Source organism: Clinocottus analis, unplaced genomic scaffold, assembly GCF_023055335.1.
Source record: "Clinocottus analis isolate CAN_PGR_092001 unplaced genomic scaffold, fCliAna1.0.p SCAF_11, whole genome shotgun sequence".
Classification (NCBI taxonomy): domain Eukaryota; kingdom Metazoa; phylum Chordata; class Actinopteri; order Perciformes; family Cottidae; genus Clinocottus; species Clinocottus analis.
In genome coordinates this window covers 8,234,041-8,249,784 of record NW_027175832.1, presented here as the reverse complement: position 1 = coordinate 8,249,784, position 15,744 = coordinate 8,234,041, and the positions used below count along the sequence as shown (strand labels likewise).

The window sequence follows — 15,744 nt, the reverse complement described above, 5'->3', positions numbered from 1 at the left end:
ACTCTCAGAGAGTGTTCTTTTCTGTCCAACTTCTTACCGCCGATCCAAGTTGATGGGCTCACATGTGAAACAGGATTTGCACTTGTGCATAGGCAGGAAGTGAAAGGACACCCCACCCCTCCATGGGAACAAAAAAACACCCAAATACACACACATACACTGATGTGAGACAGCTAGAAACGGCCCGCCACACCCCGCTGAGGACGTGGCTCTCACAGTCCAGCGACTCCATTCATCAAGCTAGACAGAGAATGGGAGAGAGAGAGAGAGAGAGAGAGAGAGAGAGAGAGAGAGAGAGAGAGAGAGAGAGAGAGAGAGAGAGAGAGAGAGATGGAAAGAAAGGGGAAGTAAACAGAGGCTGAGAGGTGAAAGGTAACGTCGTGAGACAACAGGAGAAGGATGGAGTGCTCGCGGACGACAGCAGGTAAAGGCAGATATGGGCGGAACGAGGGAGAGGGCGATGGAGGAAGGTTGGTGGGGGGGAGGAGGAGGTCTCCGACGCTGCTGGGAAGGTTTCCCATTAACATGGAAATCACTTCCTCTTCCCCCGGCTCGCCATGGCTCACTGATGGCTCGGCAGAAAGAGAATGGCTTTAGCTGCTATTATTCTGCGTGAGGGGGCACACTGCCAGGTCAGATGAGAAAGTAGCTCCGGAAAAAATAGAATAAATACATTTGTCAAGACAGTCTCATTGCGCCTCGTCTCCTTGTCTTTTCCTGTGGGTTCTCTGCGAGAAAAAGGAGCCAGGCATTGCCGCAAGAAGTGTGATAGATTCCCCTAATTTCCACAGTCGCCCGAACTTTTAAAGTGGGAAGAGGAGAAGAAACAGGGGACAGAAATGGCTCGGTTTAATGAAGTTTTAAATTTCCCCTGTTTTTTCCCCCTCTCATGCGACGGCAGGTAAAATTGGCAAGTGTGGAGAATTTAAGACCCTTTCTTGGGGTTTCCGTAAAGCTGGATTGCCTGCGTGTGGGTCAATTGGAAACCTTGTGTTGTACGAGGGCGATTACAGCGCGAAAGAATCCCTCCCCGAGGGCTCCCTCTGGGCTACACAAGGATTGCGGGGGAAAAGCCCATCAGGAGCGCTGGCCGCGGATTTCTCCCAGGTGGGGGTGGCGGGAACGGTAGCGGGTGGGAGGTCTGCTCCAAACGTCAGCGCGAACCCTCGTTTGTTTGCCTGTGTAGAGGTTTCCAGAGGGGAGAGGACGAAGAGAAAGCTGGCCTGGACTACTATACGGTAGCTACTACACAGACACACACACACAAAATAAAGTTGGTGGGCTGCAGCGTTCATGCGCAGGCAGAGGAATCTGACTATCCAAGCAGAGCTCTGCATCGTGCCACCAATGTCTCCCGGGCAAAAATGGAAGAAAAAAAAAAAATAGGCCCTGCGATGGCAGGCCTAATTGTGCTATGTGATGTGAGGCGAGCTTTTTTATGTCTCACCACTACAGTACCCATCCCCCCCCCAACCCCCTTTGAGAATGCCTGCACACACAGATCTTCTTGCATATGTACCGTATGTGAAGACAGCATTAGCGTGTCTCAGAGGACGTCTTTACACGTGCAGAATCGGCCGCATTTGTAATAATAAATCACACACAGTGACTCCCTTTCATGTGGAGCGTATATGCCTTATGTAAACAGGCGAGTCTGCCTGCGTCACGGCCTCCGAGCGCACCACCCGAAAAAAGAGAGAAAAAAAAAAAACCTGCCTCACTCCATCTCCCAGCATCCCTCTCAGCTCAACGCGAGACAAAGTGATTTTCTGCTGGCCTGATTATCGCTGTCGCCACGAAGCCATTAGCTTTCCTCCTCTCCTTTGGTTTTTTTCTGTCCGACCCGACCCTCTCCCCCTCCACCACCTCATCCCCGTGCCGTCGTCTCCCTCATCCCTCCTTCACGCATTGGTGAGCTTGCCCCCGGGGACTCTGCTTTCATGCATTCTAAAGAGTCTGCGTCTTCATCGTGCCAGCCACCAACAATGCGGAGGCGTGGGTGGCGATCATTGGATGGGACGTGGGCGGTCCGAGTTGGGTCGGCATCGGCCCGCACGCGCGCCCGCGCGCCCGCGCGTCCCCATAACTCCGACGAGCCCATTACCAAGCCGGCAAATGCACATTAGTCATGCCATTTAACTAAATTCATTATCGATGGCTTATTGAGGAGGACACAAGTTATTTTCGATAGGCATTAGACGTTATTGAATGTGATGCGACTGCTAAATAGGACGCGCGCGCGAGAGAGAGAACGATGACTGGTGGCAATTTCATTCCACTTCCATTCTCTGTGTGGTCTGAGGGTGCCAATGTTGAATAGGAGAACGATGGAAATACGGAAAATAGGCAACTTAACGCTCCATTAACATTACTCTAAGCATTAATATTGTATAACTCATTATTTATGACTGAAGAACGGTATTTGAAGAGACTCCGATGGCCGACATTAACCCCCGGCCACGGGAGCTGTGGCTTGGCAGTGGGCACGGACGTTCATTATCAATAGCCGCGGTGGTTTACGGCGGGACGTGTGAGAGGGGACGGCTTTGACAAATGGCATTTCTCAGCACAGACACTTTCTGCCACGCTGACTAAAAATGATTGTGCACGGAGGGCGTTTGGAAACAGGAACAGATGGGCGAGGGTGTGATATGGGACACGAGGGTACCGGGCCTGTGAAGAGCACACACTGTGAGAGTGGGAGTCAAGAGGAGAGTGTGTTCGTGTGTGTGTGTGTGTGTGTGTGTGTGTGTGAGAATACCTGTGTGTCTCTGGGCCTGACAGGAGATGACAGAGTCTGTCGCCTTCCTGTCCCCTCAACCCCAGAACGATAGTGTGCGCGCATGTGTGTGTGTGACCTGAATGCGTGTGCGCGTCTTTAAAAGAAGAAAAAAAGCAGTAAAGCGTATTCTATAGGAAGCCCGAGCAACCGATGGAGAAACGCCAGGTGAAGTCATTCTGTGAGTTCTCTTCTCGCTCGCCCACTCATCCCTCATTGTTGTCTGCACTCCTCTTCTTTTTTTTTTGTGTGTGTCTCATTCTTACTAAAGGACATAATACCCTGATTATCCCTCCTGACTCCCTCCGTTTCATTGACTCCCCCGCTCCCTTTCTTGTACGTTTGTCTCCTCCGTTCCCTCTATGTACCCGTCTCACCCACTGCATCGTCTCGTCTTCCCTTTGTCTCGCTCCACTGACAACTTTATTGCACCTTACTCACTCTCTCAAGAAAAAGAATAAATAAAAAAAATACACATTTGAGCGCAAAATAGACCCACGCATGGGAAGACGTGCGCAGCACACCACCTCTCTCTCTCTCTCTCTCCTTCTCCGCCTCCTCCCATTCACGCTCTCCCTCTCTCTCTGGGTTGGAGCCTCTCTCTCCAGGGAAATGAATTAGTAATATTTATGATGAAGGCCTGTTCCCAACTCCACCTTCTATCCCCTCCACCCCCTCCCTCATCTCCCCGGTGTATAAAAATGACACTGATCTTATCAGCGCTACCTATGTAGTCATCTGTCAACCCGTCTATCTGTCCATCTATCAAACCGCCGGAAGAGTGATGGCTCCCTCAACGTTTTTATGTGGCACCGTTGGCAAGCCAAGGTTGTTCGGAAGCCACATAAAAAAGAAAGAAACGGAAACCGTCACCTGCGTCTCCGTCTGCGGGAGTTGTCACAAAAAGCAGAGTTGTAGCTACTAAAACGGTTCTCGGAGGCCGAACGCGTCGCGGTGAACACGAGTTACGAGTCTCCGGGAATGCGGCGTGGAGTGCGTGTGTGTGTGTGTGTGTGTGTGTGTGTGTAGTTAAACTGTTGCAAGGTGCCGCTCCAACTGTCGTGAGGCTGCGACAAATTGTTTTGCCCTTTTGACGGCCTCCGGTTTCATGAAAGGAGGCGCATTTGTCGTTCCGGTACGAGGGATCGGGCTGGATCATCCGGCGTACGAAGAGTGACATTTCACTTCTCCGATATTTCAGACAGGAGAACGCAAATTATCTCTGAGAAGTCATAAATTAAAAGTAGAGCTGGGCAAGTTAACGCGTTAATATCGCGTTAACTTTTCAATCAATTAACGGCGTTAATTATTTGATCATGCGTTAACTGCATTTTTTTTTGTAAAAAAAACATTTTGGGGGGGGGGGGCTTTTACTTTAAAGGCGATAATTTAGGTCCACCATCGCGCTTCCGTAGCATTACCGGAGTATTTGCCGACTTGAACCAGACGCGAAAGCACGTATTGTTCTGTAGTTTCTGTCCTCATCGAGCACCGCGAGCGAGTCGCCTCTCAAAGCTTCACAAGCGGTCACCGGCAGCTCGAGCTGCAAGCTCAGAGGACCCGGATTGAACATTAATCGTGCAAAGCCGCCGCTGATACCTGTCAGCTGTCCTTCACATCTCCACCTCATTCAACCAGACGTCAGTGCTGTTGTTCAAGTCAACACAGACTGGACTCTTCTCAATGAGGAAGAAAAACTGAACTGAAAATATTTAAAAAAAAAGGTATTGCTTTTGTATGAAGTGAATCAATGGCTGGTCTTTAACATCTTTAAGGTAAGCAACAGACTGAACATGGACAAAAGGAGTGGTTTGTCCCTCACAGGGACCCTTACTACTGAACAGTACCTGTTCAGAAAAAAAAGGAAAAAATATTTATAAACTATATATGTGTGTATGTCAACTTGTTGTTGCTCCAGAGTGCTGTTATATTGTTCTGATAACATTACTTTAAAATAAAAGCTGCAATACACTAGGTTTTACTTCATCCTTGAATTTCCGCATAATGCGATTAATCGCGATTAATCACAGAAAAATCATGCGATTAATCAGTTGTTTTTTTTTCAACTTTGCCCAGCCCTAATTAAAAGGGATCGAGATGGAAGCCAGGGTCGTCTCGTGCGTGTTGATACACAATACAGTATTCTGAAGTACTTCATTGTTCATACCGAAGACTCTTCTTCTCTGTTCAGAATTATCCATGACATGTTGTCTTGTAGTATGAAAGAAATACAACAGCAGGATCGATAAACAAGCGCGAAATAATCTTTATCCAGAATCTCACCCGTCTGAAGTGCCTGATCTACAAAGGGAGGGAAATAAACTGCAGCAGCGTCCAGAAAAAGTACAAAAAAACACATTAAACTTCAAGGACTGTTCCAATTCTGTATTTGAGGATGCGTTAAAAGTCAAAAGGTGAAGAAGTAACAAGGTCATAACGAGGTCATGCTCCTTCTCCTTCTTCTTTTTTCTTTAATGGGATCACATGACATTTCGATTTGTTCAGTTGTCATGGAGTCCGGCGCGAGCTCAGCTGTCACGATTCCCCTCCATTAGACTTTAAGGACTTCTCCACGGAGGTTCATCCACCGTTAAATGCGGTTGTAAGCTGCTTGTGAAGGCAAGCGGGTGGATGCTGGACGGGAATGTTTTCTGAAAAAAACGTTTGCTTCATCGGAGGTCAAGAATGGACCTTGAAGCCGTAAAGAAGACATGTAGCCCGGGGATTTCTTATAATCGATAACAATTGAGCTGGCGATTCACGAACAAAACACTGAAACAAACCTGCGGAGCGCCTGAGAGAGGAGAGAGAAACAGGAACTTTATCAGGATAAACTTCAAGGTGTGACGCTGTTGCTGTCTCCCTGCTGCTACTCTGTGTATTGCTTTGACATTTTTCTCTCACCGCCGATCTTTGCTCAGTTATTAATAATCTGCCGTTCATCAATATGTGTTTATCATAAGCAAAGCTTGTTTTTTCAGTTGCAATAGTGCAACGTTCTCGTGCAACCGGGGAGAACTGGGCCATGTTTATTTTTGTGTTGTTCAGATGTAAAAAGCTCGCGTTTCCACCTTTTGTTTATTCGGCGCTCATCGCTTCCTCACTCGTCAGAGCGGAAATTTCGGAAACTATGAGACAATATTTATGTCTAATTTCGGGTGCTGTGTGTATGTAAGCGGTGAGGAAATTAAGGAAGAAGAAAATGAGACTATAGGGTAATGGTGAGTGCAATATTTGCTGCAGTTGTTGTTTCCATATTTAATGGACAATATAACATGTGGTACGATAGAAAATCCATTTCTTTATGAGGATTTTTGTCACAATGCCCATATTCTCCATGCATCTCAGTCTTCCACAATCCTCCTAAATAACCTACTTTGTTGGTTCTCCGTATTACATTAAGTGGTCATCTTATTTTTAGGTGCCCAAACCTTTTAATTTCAATTCGTCCCGCGGAGAATTCAGCCGTGGCTCGCATACAAACAGACATAAATTATTCAGCAACCGTAAACATAAAACACGTCTGAATAAATGAAGACATGGAAGAGGGGGCATGAAAATACACGCCAGCCCGACAACAACAACATTATGGCCCGGCTACATAGCCGTACGATGTCGTGGAAGTCCCGTCGTCTTAATTTCCCCACGGAGAAGCCGAGTTAGAAGTCATCTGCTGTGTCTGTCCTGAAGCTCTCTAACAGGAAGTTGATCATTTGAGATGGTATGTGATTCCCAACACCCTTGTTTACTTTCAGACAATTAGCCAAGCATGTCTTCCACACAGCACTGCCATAATTAAGAGCTTAATCAGGCAAGGCGTTGACGCGGAATGGAACGATAATAGCAACTCCCCCTTAGCACAATTTTTACATCCGTCTGCTTGTTTTACTACCAGTTCTAAAGGGGCAGTGGGAAGCGAGTCCTTAGTGTCTCGGGGACACTGAGTCGTATGTAGTCCGGTGACTATTAAAGCAAAATACAGCAGGAAAACAGACTTCAATCTTTGCGTGATTTTCGGCGAGCTACTTAAAAAACAATGACTTTGTTTGGATGTTTGTCTCCTTGAAATGTTCAAACGAGCGGCGCTACTTTCATAAAGTGCATTGATATGGATAAAAAAACAAAACATCAAATTAAAGCTTAAAGCGGCCAAGCTAAAAAATAAAAAAAAAACGTTGAAAAAAAAAAAGAAAACGTGTTGCTGTCCAAATATGTTTGGAGCCCTGTGTGTGCCATTTGATAATGAGACCCAAAGGAAAGTGTGGTTAGAGCGTTATGTTTGCCAATGAGGCGTCTGAAAAAATATCATCATTTAACCGAACAACAACTTCAATCTGCACGGCAGCCTACTTTCTCTCCGCTATACCGCCTCCTCCGGGCATTGGAGGTCCCCAGACGGCGTTAAAAACCGCACGCATAACAAACCCACTTTGTTCCTGGAATCATGTTTTTGGAATGGGAGAAATTCTAGGCCGCTGTGCGACGAGAAGAGCCCAAAAAGCAGGTTTTTGTTTTTTTCCCCTCCCCCTCTTGTTGAGGCTATAATACATAGCCGATACCTGGTTGGCGCGCTCCGGTGTAATCCTCTCCCTTTGGTAAGTGCCACCAGGAATAAGCAGCGTTGACCTCGGGAGACGAGGAGGGAGGGGGGAGGGGGGCGGATTTGAGGGTTGTCTTTTAAAAGCTCGGGTGTGTAATTGAGCACAGCGGCGCGGTGGCTCGCTTTGATGGTGTTCGTGTGAGCACAAGGGAGCGCGAGCGAGGGGACGCCAGAGCAACGAAAAAAAAATACAAAATACAAAAACAAGGCATGCAGAGAATCAGGAAAACACACACAAAAGAGACGCGCACACACACACACGCACACATCAAGCAACAGCAAAAGGCATCGAGACAAATGTGGTAAACTGTGAGGTTTAAGAGCAGACGTTAGCGCCACGAGGCTCCTCGTGCGCCCGGCGGATCAGAATGAGCCCCGGCCTTCCTCCGAGAAGCCCTCCGGTCCAAAACGCCAGCTTTGATGGGTTCAACTCGCCCGACAAACCTCACACCCCCGGGCCATCATTAGTTCAATTTTGGCTTTAAAGCCAGTGGTCTATTGGATTAAACCCTCAGCGCACCACTACCCAGCTTGTGAGGGTGCTTCTTTTTTCTTTTGTGCTACCATATATATATATACATATATATATATATATATATATATACATATATATATATATATATATATATATATATATATATATATATATATATATATATATATAGTGCAAGATACGAACTATACATTACATAATTAACACGCTGTAGGAGGAGAAGGCTTTGGTCAACAAGCATTGATTTTGCCAGCGAGACAAACGTTATCCAACAAACACATGAACCCAGCTCATTGACATTGTGTGTGCTGGCAGAACCCCGCGAAGAACTTTTCTGGGTGTCGCAGAGGGAAGAGACGCGAGGCGACAGCGCTGCAGGATCTGAAGGGGACAGGTGCACGGGGGGCGCTCTGAAATGAATTGGAAGTTAGTTATTGTATTTTGGCGGCTGATTTGGCCCGCTTATCCACACAGTCAGCAGTCGGTGCCACGGCAGCGTCTGCGGCACACAGATCACGGAAGCCATTAAGGTACTTTAAAAGCATTAGCTCCGGATTGCAGCAATTTGCATCATAATTCACACTTCTTGGAGTCCTCGCTCGCTGAGGTCTGAACACGTGGAGCTTATACGCCTTTTTCCGTGTCACACTTTCCGAGGTCGTCGTTATTTCCAGCGTCCACCGCCTAGAAATGTATAAATGAATTGATAAATAACAGGAAGAAGTCACTCCCTGCAGCTCCAGGACCCGCCTGTGGAACCCACGTGTGTTCTTTAACAATAGGAAGGCGACAATACAAATAAAAGCTTTAAGTTTCATTATCATTTAATAATTAACAATTTGGATTTGCAATTGTATAAGAAAGAAAAAAGGCAAAAGGAAAATCTGAATTTCACCATTCCTCCTCAAATCATTCAACCCTGACAATAATTATTACTTTCCCCTGAAATGATTCGATGTAACTCTTGTTATCTCAATTTCAGTGGCACGTTAATGGAAAAGTAAGTTATCTTTCCCATCAGCCCCTCACAAAAATCCGAATGAAATGTAATTGTGCAAAAAGCAACACGACGGCGACTCTCTTCACTTTAATTGGAAAAAGGTCAGCAGTGATCTCGCAAGGTTTAGAAGAGGCAGAAAGGATGACAGTAAGTAAAGAATGACAAGAACTCCAGCCACCAAGACTGCTCGGCTCCTCTATTCATTCTCATTCATTAAGGGACTAACCGGCTCGTCCTTTTGGACGCAATAGAGGACGCACCTACCAATTTAGGAGCTATAACAGGAACAGAATTGATTGATATAAATCGACCTGTGAGACAGGTCAGTGTATTCATCCAACAACAGGGAGGAACTAACACGGAGACGCCAGAGCAGCGCTGCCTCCCTCGTGAAGGACAAAAAGAAAAGACTCGGACATTAATGTCTAATAATTCAGCTTGATTACAAAATCCTCACGGCGACCGGCGGCCATTTCTAATTTGGTTCAAATTGAGTTTACGCTAATGCAAGAGTCCACCAGGCCACAGGACCATTCGATCTGATTCATCAATGCTAAAAGTCACGTGGCGTCTTCCCCTTTTTGCACAGGGACAATGTCGCGATCGCAAACAGCGAGATGAAGTTAAACGCCACCAAGACGTTATGGAGGAAGCCCATTAGGTCGGCCCAAATAGCGGTGCAGTGGGAATCTTTTCCTGTAATGTGAAAGGAGCTGGAAAACAGCGGCTGATCTATCATCACGAAGGCGAGCGAAATCCCTGACTGAATGTTTGATGAGGCACTTTGCAGCCCTGCAGGAGTCTCCTCTGCCTGACTGCTGCTGTGAAAATCCTGACAGGACCTGCAGGTCAAAAAAGGTCTGACAAGTCTCCTGCTTTCGGGCGGGGAAAAAAAACCAAACGGTGTGTTCACGCCGTTAAGCAGCCCGGTGTTTTTTTTTTTCTTCTATTTTTTTTCTCTCAAAGCTTTTTCCATATAATGAGTACCTAAAAAGTTAACGCAAGCACAACAAAGTCATTAAAAGTCATTTCTGGGACTTATGCGGTGACTGACAGCTTGTGTCTTCTAATGAGGTGAAGTCACGGCGGTCTGGTGCTCCGAGCCGGGTAAAACAGACCATAATTGAAGTATCTGCAAACAGCAGGGTGAGTGTATGTATGTGTGTGTGTGTGTGTGTGTGTGTGTGTGTGTGTGTGTGTGTGTGGTTGGTTGGGGATACAATTACTGCACATGTGACGGCGTAGAGAAGCCTGTCAACGTGCAGCTTCGTGCCGCCCGTGTGTTCCCGCGTGTGGGCGGCTGGCGAGTTACTCACTCTGGGTGAAGCGCGGCGGGTTGTCGTTGACGTCGGTGAGCCGGACGGTGACGGTGGTGGTCCCGGACAACCCGCCCAGGTGGCCCCCCATGTCCTTGGCCTGAAGCAGGACCAGGTACTGGTCCTGGGTCTCCCTGTCCATGTCGGGCACGGCCGTGCGCAGAATGCCTGGCGCGCAACAACAACAAAAAGCACACACACAGTCTTAGCGTCAGGGTGGCCACAGAGTGGCCACAGAGTGCCGAAGCGGCACCAAAATGGCCGTAATGCATCTGCTTTGGGCTAAAAAGGGGTTTTTCGATCAATATTTATGACTTGATGATTACCAGGCACTGAAACCCTCTGGCTTCCAAAATACACCCTCTGGCCGGAGCTCCGGTTTGGAACAAAAGCTGCACATTGGGATCTCGTCCAGTTCTACTCTGTTTTGTTTTTTTAACTACAGACTATCCTCTGTCTCAAGAGCAGCATCACAACGTGGTCCGCATCACGATAGCTCATCTCTTCCCCCGAGCATCTGTAGCCAACTCTTCCTGATAAAGAACACTTGTAATTAGGCTTACAAGCTGTGGCTAATGACCTCGATTACAGTTAATAAATCATGTATTAATGCTTTGTGCCTCTGTATCATGTCATTTGTAATAATTACTTTTGCCTTGCTTTGCCGGTCAGTCCCTTTTAATTCATCACCAACAGAAAGTACAGTTCAGACTGTGTGACAAACCTCCGACCTTTTTCAGAGGCCATTGGATTAGCGGCTGACTTTAACTAGGTAATGTATGAAATGGTGGACTGGGAATCTTAACAGACAGCGTGACCTTTTATTAATGACTTATTAACATTTATAACAGCAGACGTGACCGCTTATTATGAACCCGAGAGAGCCGGGACCCCTCGACGGCACTTACACGTGTTCCTAAGTCGTTAATAAAAAGGTCGCGAGGGCTCGTGCGTTCCAATAAGCCATTTAGCCTGCAGTTAAAAATGGATAAATGAATAAGTTGTTATTTCACGGAGGTGGGTCCAGATGCTCTGCGGGCTCTTCTCTAAAGGGTAACCGGTAAAGTGATTCATTGCGCGGAGATTAGAGAGACACAAAGACAGAGAATAAGCAGACAAAAATTGGCTTTTCTTGCAACAGGGTAACCAAAAGTTTGAAACAACTCAATATTGTACCTGACTCAGAAAACCCTGAATCCGCCGGGCTATAATTACTGATTTATGAAGCAACAATGAATCATTGAGTAGGCCTTGGTTTTTCCATTAGTCACATCTACCCCGCTGTAAAGCACGCCTTATCAGAAAGCGGTGCCCACTTCTTTTATTGTCTGTGATTTTTACTTAATTCAGGAACACACCAAAAAGCTGCTCCTCAATCTATATCAGCGGTGACAAAGTCATCAAGTTGTTGCTGTTAAAAGCAGAAGCCACATCTTCGGTTATAGTAATTAAACTGCTCTCCCTCTGATCGACGGATCAAGTTCTCCCTCGAGCCCTCGGGGCCTTCGAAGCCCTCACAAAACCCGCCGTACACCGTGAAGCCGCTTCGCCGTCTGGCTGAAGACACGGCTGCCTCTCCTGACAAAATGACAGCTTTTCTGGAGACACCCAGTTTCCATTTGACAGTGACAATGCATTACTTAATGACCCGTTAAAGACGCACACACACGCACACACAGAGACACACACACACATACATATGAACACAGACATGTGAAGAAGCTCATGTGAGGGAGATAAATCACCCGACATCAGCAGCCAGACACGCTGACGGAGCGTAAAATCTGGCCCTGTATCTCACGTTGGTCGGCAGCACGCCGAGACACATCACTTACAGGAATTCGACATCGATCACCTCCTCCGTGTAAATGACCTCATACTGATACATACGATTGGATGTTTGCGCATCCGAGTGGCCTGGCCTGCTCTCGCCCCTCGACGTCGGCCGTAAACACCGGGCCCGGATGAACCCCGCTGGTGAGCTCAAGGTGAATCACGTCCTTCGCTTCGTTTCGAATGCTAACGAAACGGGCTGGAAATATATACGTCTGGGTCTCTGAATTCATAAGCAAAACAACGGCGACTGTGTGAGCGGAGCGGTTTTGAATGAGACCTCTGGGTGATGGAGGCGACGAGACATGGACTGATTGGAAAAAAAGAAGAAAAAAAAGGAAGATATATCGGAGAGCGGAAGGAAGAGAGAGCGAACGCGCTCGGAATACCAAACGCTCGTCTGATAGCACGCTGTCACGGCGGGAACACACAGGGCGAGATTAAGGTTTATATTCCGCAATTAGCATTTGGAAGAGAGAAAAAAGCGCTTGTTGCAGAGGTCCTCGCATGTCAAAGCAATCAATTACTAAGCATTCACATCTGAAGAGGCAAAGGCAAAATGAACGGTCGCGTTGCGGGCACATGCTCTCGCGCGCGGGTGAAAATAAAAGAAAATGAATAAAACCTCGACGGCCTTACAGCGAGCTAAACGCTAAAGTGTTTCTGTTTTTGCTGTCGATCGACGCGGCATCGGAAGCGTCAGACTGTTTAGTCTGAGCAATGATTTCCCTCCGAGGAGCGACGCAAAAAATACAATAAAAGTAATCATAATAAAAGTGAAATAAATAAATAAACAAAGCAGCCTCCGTTGAACGAGAAAAAAAAACACTTTTTGCCCTCAGGTGACAGGCCAGACACGGAGGCACATCGAGAACACACACAAAGCAGGCGGGTCCTTTGAGGCCCTCGGTAATCTGTCCTGTGCAACAGTTCACAAACCTTTTTTTTTTTGCTGACGTCTCACTTTTGAACACATGTCTTATTTTGAGTTGGCGTCACCCAGAAATAATAACATTAGGCCCGCTGTTGGGTTTTTGTTGCGCGCACACAGGAACTGGCAGCATGAATACATTTCTGCCAACTCATACTGGAGCGAACCAGGGAGAGTGGAGGGGGAAGATATGTGTGTGTTCGTGTGTGTGTGTGTGTCTGTTTGTGTGTGTGCACGTGTGAATTTTAGAGGTGGGTGTTTGAGACTGACAAAAGGGAAGTGGGGAAGAAGGATGACTAAGTGTGACAAGAGAACGAAGGATGCACAAGTGTTAGTTTGAAGTGTATGTGTGTGTAAGTCTTCATGTGTGTGTGTGTGTGTGTGTGTGTGTGTGTGTGTGTGTGTGTGTGTGCGCATGTGGGCGTGTGCATGTGTATGCATTTTTTGTGAGGGAAAATTATTAAGGGAAAAAAAGAAACCCTAAGACATGCGATTCTCTGATTGTGCATGCTTAGTTCCACCTATGTGTGTGTGTGTGTGTGTGTGTGTGTGTGTGTGTGTGTGTGTGTGTGTGTGTGTGTGTGTGTGTGTGTGTTTGTGTGTTTTTGCATTTCAACATCTTGAGTATATTTGCTTTCCGGCAGCGTGTGTGAGTGTGTGTGTGTGTTTGCTTCCAGACATCTGCGCATCTTTTACATTTCTCTGCCTGTGCGTGTGTGTGTGTTTGAGTGTGTGTGTGTGTGTGTGTGTGTGTTATGTAAACACACTCACCTGTCTGGGGATCGACAGAGAAGTACTGTTGGCCCTGCACCAGTGTGTACACGAGCCTGGCGCTGTTGCCATAAGTCGGGTCATCAGCATCTGTCGCTGTCACCTGGATTATAGACGTGCCTGCAGGGGAGAAAAAGGGGGGATGAAAAGATGGAGAGGAGAGGGCACAGGAAAAGGAACGAGAGCAAGCGAGGAGGACAAGGGAGAGAGGGGAGAGAGAATCAAAACATGGCAGAGCTGAGGAGCTAAGTGGACAGAGCGCATGCAGCACTCAAAGAGCATGAGAAAGCTTTATATGGAGACAACCTCCTCTCTCCTCCCTCACTCCTTCTTTTTCAATCTCTTTCCGACGGCAGTGTGACAAATACTTTACCCCCCACCTCCTCTTCTCCCTCCGCTCGCACCCTCTCTCTTCTCCATCCTGCCCCCCTACACCCTCGATTCCCTCTGTCTCACTTCATTTCTCTTCATCTCCGTCTCCAATTCCCTTTAGCTCCCCGTCTCAATCGGACCGTCTGTCTCTTCCACGGCCGTCCTTCTCCCGCTCACTCCCTTAAATCGTCTTTCTCCGTCTCACGGAGTGTCAGTTTGGCGGAGGAGAGGGGTGGGGTGGCGGTGGGGGATTGCGTTGCAAAGAATAAAGTAGACATATTTTATATATGTACATGTCTATATTACAGTGCAAATACTTGTCCCAGTGGGGCTGAAGCCAGACTCGATGGGAAAGGAAGAAGGTGATTTGTGGGAGCAGCTGCTACTTTATTTCTGATCAAAGCCATGACAGTGTCATTATGGGGAAGCTAGGTGGTGTGTGTGTGTGTGTGTGTGTGTGTGTGTGTGTGTGTGTGTGTGTGTGTGTGTGTGTGAGAGAGAGAGAGAGAGAGAGAGAGAGAGAGAGAGAGAGAGAGAGAGAGAGAGAGAGAGAGAGAGAGAGAGACTCTTCTGTACCACACTGGACTGGAAAAGTGATTAAATTAAAGGATAATTCTGGTTCCATCTGCTGGTAAAACTTTTGCAATTCTACTTTAGCGAGAGATTCTTCTACTTTTACAAATCTACTTCTTCCACCACAGTTACCCCCTAGTTTCTGTTTGTTATAAACATTGGATTGTCTGAGATCTACAACAACAACAACAACAAAGAAAAAAAAAAACAGAGAAAAGAAGAAATACAAGCGGCCCTCATGGAGCACACGAGTCAGTTTAGACATTGAATCATCAAAACTGCTTTATTTACTCACAAGCTCACCTTCAGTTTAATGTTGGTTTTAAACCTTTAACCTTGTTTACAGATGTCAGGTAATCCCAGCTCAGTTTTGATTTCTTTCTCTATTTCTTTTCTACCTGCTAGAAAATCAAAAAAAAAAACATTACAACACTATCTGCCCTTTTCTGTTTTCATTTCAAAGCGCTCCTTCACCAAACAAGCTTCAAAAGTGTGTCAGCTATTGAATCCCATTATGTCCTTTTTATATTTTTATTCCTCTACTATAGAGATTGTGGATAAGTGCAGGAGGCTTAGGTAGATAACGAGACAGAAATGTTTCTTTGGACGAGTAAAAAAAAAAAAAAGTAATCATACTTAAGGATCAAACGGCGTGACTCTGAAGGTTGATGCAACAAGTGCAAGTCGGAGGCAAACCTATTGGTATGCAGCCCGCCAGCCGTGCTGTACAGGCACAGACACACTTGGCGGGGATCAAACATTCGCACTGACATGCATCCATCTGGAACGGGTGTTAAGACGTCTGGTCTCTTGGGGAAAAAGGAATAGGAGTCCTTCGCTGTTTTGTTCACAGATATATATATATATATATATATATATATATATATATATATATATATATGTGTGTGTGTGTGTGTGTGTGTGTAAGGTTAAACTTCAACTGTGAGTTATTCTCCGAGAATGCAGATACACATCAGGCAAGATGTTTATACCCAGTCGAGTGAAACCAACACAAACCTCTTTGCAGGCTGGGGGTGGGGACTGAGCTTGCCTCATATCAGCGTCCCGTCCCCTCT

At 46.6% G+C, this 15,744-nt stretch overlaps 1 protein-coding gene across 3 annotated transcripts in view; it reads right to left on the bottom strand.

Annotated features, from left to right (window-relative positions):
• LOC137802578 (cadherin-18) overlaps window positions 1-15,744 on the bottom strand; it is a 128,354-nt gene that overhangs the window by 37,855 nt on the left and 74,755 nt on the right. For all 3 annotated transcript variants that reach the window (XM_068600552.1, XM_068600560.1, XM_068600570.1), the window contains exons 4-5: window positions 13,724-13,843; window positions 10,189-10,356 (exon numbers count right to left, since the gene is read on the bottom strand). In XM_068600552.1, the coding sequence (XP_068456653.1) occupies window positions 10,189-10,356; window positions 13,724-13,843 (288 nt within the window). The remainder of the gene's footprint in view (window positions 1-10,188; window positions 10,357-13,723; window positions 13,844-15,744) is intronic.